This window comes from Lepisosteus oculatus, chromosome 17 (genome assembly GCF_040954835.1).
Source record: "Lepisosteus oculatus isolate fLepOcu1 chromosome 17, fLepOcu1.hap2, whole genome shotgun sequence".
Lineage (NCBI taxonomy): Eukaryota > Metazoa > Chordata > Actinopteri > Semionotiformes > Lepisosteidae > Lepisosteus > Lepisosteus oculatus.
The window spans coordinates 15386880-15398844 of record NC_090712.1 but is presented as its reverse complement, the minus strand read 5'-3'; the positions used below and the strand labels follow the sequence as shown (position 1 = coordinate 15398844).

Genomic DNA, 11965 nt, shown 5'->3' with positions numbered 1-11965 from the left:
CCATAATGTGCTTATTGAAATTCTGAGCAAAACCCGTTCTGGCAAAGACATTTAATCTACCTCTCTATCCTATATGAATTCTTTTTTTTTGTGCCTAAAAATTAGCCAATGTGTCTGGTAATTTTACTTATTTTCAGTAAGCATAATTTTAACCATTTACCATTCTTTTAAACAGCATTTTGAAATAATGTACTGTGTGCGAGATGTATAACTAAGGAGGTTTTTTTTTTAAATAAATTTTAATTAAAATGGAAAAACTGGACAGTGTAGTAACATGAAACAGGTTCATGCAGGAGAGGAAATTTAATATTTTGAGTAAGTGTACAGAAGTAAGGTTTCAACAATATCTTAAAAAATTCAAAGAACCCGGTACAGCATATTCATTAATACAGATTATTCCAAGAACACTGGGTGGTGTGTTGAGAGGACAGCATGATTAGTAGCAAAAGTTTTATGTGCTTTTTTGATGACTTAATGCACTATAAAAGAAATAAGCTGTACACTTTTTCAGACACAAGATCAACCAAAGAATACCATTATCATACTTTAAAAAATGTTGCATCTCAGCTCTCACCCAGCCTTGAATCCAGAGGGATACGCTATTAAGATATCACTATGGCTACTAAAGAGAACAAACATTTTTGCATGTCAACTACAGCAAATTTTCCAACACTTATTTCATGTACAAAAGCTTGGATTTAAAAACTGTTTCAACAAGGCAGACACAAATCAGTCCTTTCCACCCGCTGAAAATATATTCGCAATATTAATACTCAAAGTTATCTGAGACTTTCAATAACCCAAAAGACTATGCTTGGATCAACTGTGCCCAAAACACAAATGGAAATCTGGAGGATGTGCACTAAGACCTTAATACAGGAGGTATTTTTTCACACTGAGGGCTATGGATGTCTGGAATAAGTTAGCCAGCTACACTGCTGATCCTTTAAGAAAAGGTATGCATAATCTACTGTTCCGGTTAAATCATAATTTAACCCGCAGCCACCAGCAGGTCGCCAGCAGCCAGATTACCCTGCAACTCACAACTGGCAGCCCACTGAAGCTCAGCGGGTGTGAGCCTGGTCAGTACCTGGATGGGAGACCTCCTGGGAAAAACTAAGGTTGCTGCTGGAAGAGGTGTTAGTGGGGCCAGCAGGGGGCGCTCACCCTGTGGTCCATGTGGGTCCTAATACCCCAGTATAGTGACAGGGACACTATACTGTAAATAAGCGCTGTCCTTCGGATGAGACGTAAAACCGATGTCCTGACTCTCTGCGGTCATTAAAAATCCCAGGGCGTTTCTCGAAAAGAGTAGGGGTGTAACCCCGGCGTCCTGGCCAAATTTCCCATTGGCCCTTACCAATCATGGCCTCCTAATAATCCCCATCTATGAATTGGCTTCATTACTCTGCTCTCCTCCCCACTGATAGCTGATGTGTGGGGAGCGTTCTGGTGCACTATGACTGCCGTCGCATCATCCAGGTGAAGCTGCACATTGGTGGTGGTGGAGGGGAGTCCCCATTACCTGTAAAGCGCTTTGAGTGGAGTGTCCAGAAAAGTGCTATATAGGTGTAAGCAATTATTATTATAATAATACTGTACATATGTTGTCATGTTCTTACTTTAAATCATGTATTCAGTATGAGTATTCATGTATTGGTATGTTTAAAACTACAATGTCACAGGGTATAAAACACTTTTAAAGATGCCACTGGACCTACAGTACAGTACCATAGCAGTCATTCTCAATGATGTGTTTGTCAGAGCTTTGCAGCAGCATCATAATGCATTTTGGCTGAGGTATTGTTCACTATAGGGCTCCTACTTTATAGAAATGTTGTGCAAACTAATGTGCCCTTAATTATGAAGTAGTACATACAGTAGCCTTAAAGGTGTGTTGAATCAAAAACAAAAACAGCAGAACTACCTGTACTGAATCCATATCACTGTCGATTGAACATAAAACAATTGAGATTAGTTATGGCACAAGGTTGGAAATTGTCACTAAACATAACTAGATTGCAATTATTATTTATGTTGAGAACTCTCCAATAATGTAAGATAGAATTTCATTAGCCAGAGCTCCCCAGTGAGTCATATTTGCCAACACATGTCCAGAGTGGAATGGAGATGAACAGTTGGCAGAGCTGCTCAAAGAAGTCCTTTAAACTTACGAAATTTTAATGTTCGCCTGGGAGCAATTTACAGGTTCAAGTGTCCATATTTGCTGAAAAATACTGCTGCATAAATAATGCCTAATGTACTGCACTTATATTTTTTCAGTGCTGTTCACTTTAAATTCAGCACTAAAAGAACACTGAAACTCTATCACTACAGAAAGATCAAAGATATCTGCATCTTAGGGAATGCTTTATACTGTCCATTACATACTCTGAGCTTTTGAATAATGTGCAAATATGCTTATCTAATATTGGGCAAAAAAGTAGCAGAGGGTGGCATGAAGCAGTTACATGAAAGTATCATCCTCACTTGTAATGTTTTAAACAAGGATGAGCTTCCATAGAGAAAACAACCTTTACACTTCCTAGTAGACTAAGCATGTTGTTCATGTCACTGAACCCTATTCTTTAAAAAGTCTATGCTTTGTCTAATCTCTTGGCTCAAAAAACAAAAAATGATTTTCAGTTTTCACAACTTTATTTGAGCATGATTGAAACAGACCCTGCAAACAGCTCAAAAAACATTTGGAAATCCAGAACAGAATGTTACCTTCCTTAACCTTTTCCGAACAAGGTTAAAAAAAAAAACTTAGAATGTTCTTTTATTGTAGAATTATTGGAACCTGAAAGCTTGGAACTAAGTACAGTGTTGACCCCTGGGAGAGAGGGGGGTAAATATTATAATCTGTCATTTTACTCATTAATATGTAAATTGAATCATGTTTAGTCAATCATCTAACCCTGTAACTTTGGTTGTAATATGCCACATCACATTTGAAGAGATGCAGAAAACATTACATTGATGCATTTTCAATTTGAATATTAATGAAGTTTACAGCATCTACCAGCCCCAATGCTTTAAATAGTCTACATGTTTAAAAAGCTGCACATAAATCTCTCTAGAAAGACTAATAGAAAAAACAACATAATTATGTAAATTAACTCTTTATACCCAAGACTTTTTGCATTTATCCTAAAATCATTACACACCCAGGGTGGCAGCAGGTCCTCATTTTATTTTTGCCAAGATTCCTTTTGCTTAAAAAAAAGAAAATCACTGTTGAACACACAAAGACCATGAGCACATGACTGGACTGTTATCTCAAAACTGGTTTAGGACTCACTGGATATCCAGTACTGATGGAAAGCACACATTTGTAGGGTATGAAAAACTGCATTCTAAAAGTATTTACTTGCCAACCGTCAATGCTTAACGCATTAAGCTTCCACAAGACAGAAACAGAAAATCTAAATGAGGCAGGGCTTCTATGATGTGCATCTAGAAATAATGCTACTGCATATGAATTTTATGTTTGAATTTGTATGAATCTAAAATTAAACAATAAAACATTATAAATGAAAAAATAGAACTATTTTTCATACCCTTACTTCCTTGCTAGTGTACAGTATGTAGGGCTAAATACTGTATTTTGAAGCAACTTATTTACAACTGCGAACATACAGACATATAGGGTTTAGTATAGGATTACTATACTAAAGTATAGTAAAGACATATAGGGTTTATCAGAGTTGGAATCTTGAGCATTTTGATGTACAGTAAAACGGCACGAAGCTGCTAGAATTTCCAAATACACTGTAAGCAGGAACTGAGAGCCAAAACACACAGGTAGTGTCAATCAATGTATAGTTCACATAATAAGGTGCTGGATCACCACATGAAACCAGTATGGCCTGTATGCATCATCACATAGAGTGTACACCATCTGGAGTTCTGCAGCAGGCATGGAGCACCATTCTTCCATGAGAAAGCCTGGCTGATGGAAGTGAAAAAATGCTCTGGAAAAATCCAAAATATCTCATAAATGCTCATTTGTGTTTACAGTATTTCTGGTGAGTGAGAAGGCCATGACATACTTCATACTGTAACACACATCAGTGTACAGCTGATTAAACTATTGGGAGACCACACATGCTCAGTAGATGTGGACATTGCCATCAGGTAGATGCCCCCCATGAAAAAAAAATGCTACATGGGGTGAAGACGATCACTATTAAGTAGCCAATAACATCTACCTTGCCTTCGAAAGGAACAAATACACCCAGACCATCACAGGAATATTATTATAGCCCCACAATATTATAGAACCACCAGAATCCTTTACTGTTGGAACAAAAAGCTCTACAATCCTTGAGTGCTTGAGGTTGTCGAGAACATGAAGGATAATTCCTCTAACCATATCACATCTCTCCACTGCTCAGCAGTCCATTGCCTGTGCTCTTTGTACCACTGGACGTGCCAGGAGTGAGGAGTGGTTCCTGCACTGCAATCCACCTCTGTACAGTGTACCACTTTGAGGAGCTCTTACAGACCACCTTTGATTAAACTGGATGCTTGCACCCCAGGTTGGCATTTGCAGTCAGATCACCTGCTGCGTAATTGCTTGGCTTCGTTTGCCCTGCACTCTGAATTTAAGCATGGATATCATGATTATAGTTTGTGCTTCCACTTACTGTTGCGAAATCTCAACCAGTTGAGCCGTCTTGGTCACCGAAGCTCCTGCTGTACTCACCTCAACAAACACACCTCTTTCAAAGTCACTGTGCTCTCACAGCCAGAATTCCAGAAACCAGGCCCTCCTGTTTTTATGCATGCCTCTAAGCGTGCTGGGATGCTAGCTGCTTAATTAAAGCATGACCAGAACTGAGTGGGAGACCTTGCTTTCAATATCCATAGTGTTCCCCCTTTGCTGGGTATTTCCATTGTTTCTGTCCAATACCTGTATATTGCAGTTTGTCATTTTGAAGTCCTCCATAACACCTGGAGAGTTAGCAAACTGTTCTAATTTGCACCAAATCGGGTGTCGTGTAATTTGGTCAATTGTTCTCATATACTGAGTTTTACAGACATACCTGGAAATACTAAAGTTAAACAGAACACAAGACGCATTATAAAATACCACCGGCGCCCTTCCTTAAATTACCGCTAGAATTGATCTTCGACTAGCTCGACAGCAAAACGTCTGCTACGATAGCAGGAATCTGTTAAGCACATGCAATCATTTTCAATCATTACAATAATGTATGAATGATTACAGGGAAACTGTACTCACTCGCCAAACTGCCGAAGCAAAAGCAACTTATCCCGAAAAAGCACAACCAAATGAAAAAGTCCCTTCTCTGTTATAAGGCGAGATTTTACATGTGATTACCAAATACACAAATTTTACTTAGAAAAACGAAAAAAAGTTCCAGGCTATAAAAAACGGCACCATACATTTTTAATTATAACAAAGAGATCTCTGGTTACGTACAGTTAGAACTGGACTGGCAGCGATGCACTCGCTCGCACCGTTTTCAGGGTCCTTTCTAAGTTTTAGTTCTAAGGTTAGCAGTAAAAAAATAAATTCGTGAAATAAGACGACCAAACCGTCAACTCTTGTTTAATGACCTGAATTCTTCGTTTTGTGCAGAGACTGACCTACCCAATTAAATAAGCACTCGGTCACAACCAGAAGAAGCATGCTATAAAATACATAAAACTCAGTAGTTGCTTTCAAATAGTAGTAGCAGAAATCATGACAGCAATAATAAATTACGTTTGTATCTTGTAAATCGTTGCACGAAAACGTTGAAACAGAAACGGAAAAAAAGGGCACTACATTTCCCAACATGCTTCAGGGACCATTACACGTGCGCTGATGCAGTGTGACCTGGGATGTCGTAGGCCATAGCCTTAAATACAAACAGAGACGTGTGCGTAGACTGTCAGTGTCACATTGTCAGAGACTGCGTCTCTTCAGCATGATAGGTATGTGACTCTGGTGATACTGTGTGACGTGTCTCTCTTGATTTCTCTTTTTCTTTCGAAATAAGAAAAAGTGCATCTAACCTGTAATTCAGCTTGACGACGGGAGATGGTAAATAGTGGCTTGCAGTTCATGATCCCAGCTATAGAAATCAGACGCTTAAACGGGGAATAGTCCCCTCAACTCCGCATTCTAATCTTAAAACTATACTATTATTCTGAAGAAAATGTATAGTGCATGACACCATTGCATAATTAATGCTGCTTTTCATTTCCCACTCCGTTGTTTATTACTTTTTTGTTTAAATTGGTTGCTTATCTACAAATAAGCCACGAGATACCTATTAAATCCTGAGACATTTCACGCAGCTTTTGACAGAGGTTAGTTGAGGGTATCACGTGATCTCTCGGTGGCTCTTTTTTTCTGTGCACTTCTCATTATTAGCAGGTGTTGTGAATCGATAGGATAATGAGCGTTTTTAATTACGTGCTATTGCTATTGCACATAACTAGGTACGTAGGGGAAAGTATATAGCTTTAAATTCCCCATACATTCTTGTCATTCTGTACAAAAGACGCAATGAAAAAGATTCAGTGCACAATATTTATGTAGTGCCTCTTAATCCCAGTTTTAGAGAGACTGTGAGAATTCTTAAAATCTGAGGCAGTGATATGATTAGTCATCAAATTGCAATTTGAACATTATTAAAATACTTATAAGCATCTGCAGAGTGTTTCCCTTGTAGGAACAGTGTTAATTTCATTATGAAGGCTGTAGCTGGCATTGGGGTTACTGCAGCATGGAGCCAAGAGTCTGACATTGTGGATGAGCCCTTGCTTTTTAAACAAGGTGGCAGTTCTGACACTGAAAGGTGTTGAGGAGAACACCGATCGAGGTAATATATCCCACCATCTGTTTTCGAGCTGCTTCTTCCAGTTCAGGGTAGCTGGAGCCTAACTAGACAAGCAAGGGGCGCAAGGCAGGGTACACTCTGGACGGGACGCCAGTCCATTGCAGGGCAGACACACAGGCACGCACGCAGTCACACCAGGGCTAATATTCTCAAAATATACACATGTATTTTTGGACTGTGGGAGGAAACCGGTGCAAACTGGAGGAAACCCACACGAACGCAGAGAGAACATACGATCCCTGCACAGAAAGTTTGGAATTCAACCCCAAAACCCAGCACTGCAAGGCAGCAATACTAACCACTGCGGCACTGGGCCACCCTGAGCTCATAAACAACATATTCAAAATCTTGAAAGCAAGCTTCTGGCCAGGCAAGGCCTGTAAAAAGTGTTGACCCAGAGTTCTGAATTAAGCCAAAGAGACACAGCTGTACCATTTTCCTGTCGAATGTACCCATTTCTTTTTCTATATCAAAATCTCAAGGTTAACTTGATTCAATCTCCTTGAACCGTGAAATTCGTTAGCAGAACTGTAGCAGGTCTTTATGTGAAGTCAAAACACTTCATATCTTGTGTTGTTTCCAGAACCAGTAACTTTAATAGAAACTTTATTCTAAACAGAACAATAATAAAAAAAAAAACAATTTTTCATGGGATTGGAAAAAGAGCTTGTTCAGCATTTCAGACAGGATACTCCTTTTTTAAATGGCTAAAGGGGAAATACAATATTTGATGGATTTTAGTTTTTTTTAGGATGATATTGAAGCACTAGTGTTAGGGCAGACAAACTGTTTAGCCAAGTGGAATTTTCTGTGCTGTTTATATCTTTGTCTGTTTGGCTTAATCTCATGTCAAATCTTTAGTTAAATATAGCTCTTTATGTTTAAGATATGCTTCCAGTACAGCTGGAAACCTGGAATTTCATCAACATTCTGTATTTTGCATCTCTAGAATCTCTGGAAGACCTATCACATTTATTTTAGGTACATTAGGCCAATAGTAATAATATAATTAGTAGCAGTTGTCTGAACTAAGAATATTCTATGTGATGTGAGATGTGAGACTGTATTTTCTGTACATTTTATTGTGACTTACAGTATAAAATCAGACAAAATGTTTTTTAGAGTTTCTAAAAATCCTAATAGAAGAATTCCTAAAATTTCTGACGTCAAGTACTGTATAAAACCTTTACCACCATAGTTTCAGAAAAGTAAAAAACAAATCTAGATTTTTAATTAGTTAATTGCAAATCACTTGCCCTGAAGCTTGGAGTGTAATTCAGTACATTACCTTTTTTATACAACATCTAAAAGTAAGATTTTCCCAAAGATGTTCCTTAAACTCTGAGATTGAGCCATACTGCAGTATTTATATACTGTATGTATAATCCTAGTCTCTAATAAAACGACAAGTTTATCCCCTTGCATTGAAAACTTGTAGTTTTGTGAGAGTGTGGCTCACATTAGCTGAATGTTTCCATGTTTATTTATAGCTTTCAGTGATCTAAAGCTCTACTGATTGGAGCTGTGTGAATAGTGGGCAGTATAACTAGGAGCTCATTATCAGTGTGTAACCCCAGCCACGTATTGTCAGACAAGCAAGTAATAATAAAAACCTAACCAGAGCTCCAGAGTTACAGTTTGGTTAAATTGTTCCATCAATGTGCGTGCAGGCATGTTCATCTGAGAGAACAATTGTCGATATTGTTGTGGCTTTGACAGGCTATGGCTATCTACAGTACCACTGTACCACTTGGAAGAATGAGCCAAGGTACTAACATAAGTGTGGCAATTGAGAAGGAGGATAGGGAACTGGGAAAGGGCTGCATGTTACCAGTGTCTGAACTTAGGTGGACATATTGAAGAGGCAATTCTGCTCTTTACCACATATTAGTGTCGTGGTTTTTAAAGACCCCGGGGGATGTTGCTTGTTACAAAAAGGCACTCCGGTAACATATTGATTTCCCTTATTAGTCAATCAACCACCGATTCATATTCAGTAACTCCTTTATCCTTAAAGGAGTTAGGTGAACCAGAGTCTGACCCAGCAAAAACAGGATGTGAGCCAGGACTACAACTTAATTCTGGAATTCCAGGACATACATGCATCCAACCATCCATGCAAATGTATGGACATTTTCTAGACTTCAGTTAATCTGGATCCAGTCTTTCGATTGTCAGAGGGCACCAGAGTAAGGAAAGCCCAGGCAAGCATGGGGAGAACGTGCATACAGACAGCCTGCTTTGAATCAAGGACCCTTGAATTGCAACATGACAGTGCTACCTATTGTGCCACAATGTTTGCTCTAATAGACAGCCACATATCTTGGAGGCTCAATCACCATTCGATATTGATTTTGACATTCAATAAGATCTCTTTATTTTTTCAGGGAGGATCTATTCTTTTTTATTAACTATAAGAAGATGGAGTGCTGCTGACAGCACATTGTAACCTGCAACAGCTTCATTAAATCTGACAACTGACCACCTCAATGTGATACCTGTCCAGTCTTTCATCAGCAGTAATTCTGATGTACATTCACTTTCCTGAAGTTTAGAAATAGTCCTCTGTCGGTGTAATGCTTCCCAACAGCATCTTTAAACAGTCAGAGTGCATTACAATATTACTGAGAGTTTCTTGATCAGATTACTGAGGTAAATCTACCAAAATAGGAAAGCCTTATTTGATTGTACTGTGGGCCACAGTAGGGTTGATTGATGCAGGCAAACGGAGACAAGACTTCAATTCAAGTCAGCAATGTCTTATCAGAAATGTTTTGTTTATGTTTATGGATTCATGTAAAGGTGAATGCTAAAGAAAATCTAACTAAGTGATCCACAATTAAATCTTGAAATTCTCATTTGTCCAATAATATTTGTAATATGTAATGAGTGTTCTGGTATTTTTTTCAAATCAGATCTGCAAAGTAGCAACAGTACTTATTGACTTAATGATTGTAGCTAAAACCAAGGTTGCAGAATGTTCATGCACATACAGTATATTTAACTGGGAAGACTCTGTGATTTCCTGCATCCTGAATGAATGCAAACACTCACTGACAAAAATATTAGAAACCCCCAAGTAATATTGGGCCTCTGTTAGTAGCAGTCACAGCTCAGACTTGAGGTGGGCTGTATTCACTAGATCTTAAAATATGTGTGGCCTAATCGCATTGCATTCTTCTAGCAGGGTCACCATCAGTTAAAGTTGTGATGTATTGGCTTGTGTGATAGAACAGCACAATGCAAAGATTCCACAGGTTCACAATAGGTTTGAGATCTGAGTAGGGTTCTGATCTGGGAAGATCATAGAAATATCTGTCCTGCTTCTCTAGCCCACTACTCTGTGCTCAAGATAGTCATCATTTGACTGCATGTCCCTGATAATGTAGTAAGTGACTGCATGTACTGTACGATGCTCATATGGAGTTAAACATATTTATGTTTATCTGGCTTTTGGAAGTAGACAAATGTTAGGTCCATTATATTTTGCATATGCTGTATATGACAAGCTTAACAAAAGTGGGAGAATTAGAATGTAGATAGTCCAGTTTATTCAAAAGGGCCGCTGAGTAGGTCTTAAATACACACTACTTATAAACATCATGTAGTGCCTGAGATAATATTGATTTTCTCTTGATTCTCTGAAAAGGGACAGCTATAAAACACTGAATTTTATTTTCTGTGTCGTAGAAGATTACACCGGCATGGCGTGTTGTCAGGTGATGGGAAGGCGTGATATGGCTGTATTGACAGTTGTCAGGTTTCTATCTAAACAACTCAGAAGCGAGGGTATTGTTGTACTTGAAAGCAGCCATTAACAGAGAAGAAAGAGACTTTGATCGAATCCAGATCTAATGAATTGGTGTTAAGCAGCTGTCTAAAGCCTTAAGTATGGACATGAGTGAGAATAGCACTGTGATGGGAATTAGTGGTCAGAGTCTTGGGAAGAATGGCGAGAGTCAGGGAGCCAGCCATCCCCTGATGAAGCTGACATTGCGAGCTTGGCTATTACAATATTTCTTTAAAAGGGGATGCAGGGTTTAAACTTTTATTTTCTAGTGTATTAAGATGGAAAGATGATGGATGAGGTCAGATAAATGAAAATAAGAACACATAAAAATAAACTGTAGCACAGACGAAACAAACATTTTTGTGTCTTTAAATCTGTTAATAGCAGGTTTAACATCAATAGCCAGACACCACTTTATCAAGCCAAACTTTATTCCAGCTTGTTCAGCTCTATATTAAAGTGACTAATGATGCTGAAGCTCACCTAGAATAAAGTGCTTTTAACTAAAGCAGTGTTTATGGACTTATCTTGAGCCCCTGACCTGGCTGCATAATTTGCTGTCTTAATTGCAGTGCTGTGTTGTTTTTTTTTAGTTGACATTGCTTGTTATTGGAATTGGCTGCATTTGTCAGACAGATTACCTGCTTATTAGCATAAACAGCATATTACCCACATTTGTGGAGAGGTGACCATGCATTTCAGAAGTGAACAGTTCATTATTTCGGTTTGTGTTTAATGAGGAGGCAGGGAGAAGTGTGCAAATGTATACAGTGACATCAATGTGCAGACATACTGTACTGCCGAAGTCTTTCAAAGTAATGAGAATTGACTGAAAAGCAAGGGATGAGCTTTGCAACCTCTGTACACCAAATTGGTATTGTTTGCTTATGTCACAAAATACTGCAATAACCTGTTTTCACTAAACACCACTATCAGACTTTAGTTAAAAGTCATATTTCTAGTTATAAGTAAATAGTTCATCCTAGTTTCTCACTCGTACACAAAATGATCTTGCTTATTTCTTTATTGTAGATTTTAATTGAACTTGAATTGCTACTTATGTTTCTGTGGCAATAGCTTCCTTATGCATTGTATTTGGAAACTCCTAACTCTTTCAGTCATCTTTGATAAACTTGTCTGCTAAATATACTGAGAACACTAATTGTAAAATGATTTAAATGTTTGTGCATACTGTAAGTATAACAGTAATTACAAATTTGCATTATACACACGTTCCAGAATGAGAGTTACATAGTTTTTCTATGGTTTCCGTAAAACTGAGTGCTACATCTTGAATACAAAAAGATTATTCCAG

General features: G+C 38.2%; 1 protein-coding gene across 5 annotated transcripts in view; it reads left to right on the top strand.

Moving 5' to 3' along the window:
* The first annotated feature begins 5867 nt into the window (after window positions 1-5867).
* The window catches only part of prkn (parkin RBR E3 ubiquitin protein ligase), a 156436-nt gene continuing 150338 nt past the window's right edge, over window positions 5868-11965 (top strand). Inside the window, exons 1-2 of one of the 5 annotated variants that reach the window (XM_015363278.2) lie at window positions 5905-5949; window positions 6718-6842. In XM_015363278.2, coding sequence (XP_015218764.2) covers window positions 6773-6842 — 70 coding nt within the window. In that variant the 5' untranslated portion in view covers window positions 5905-5949; window positions 6718-6772. Of the gene's footprint in view, window positions 5950-5974; window positions 6843-11965 lie in introns of those variants that run through there. The other 4 variants (XM_015363279.2, XM_015363280.2, XM_015363277.2 and 1 more) reach the window with 4 other exon arrangements.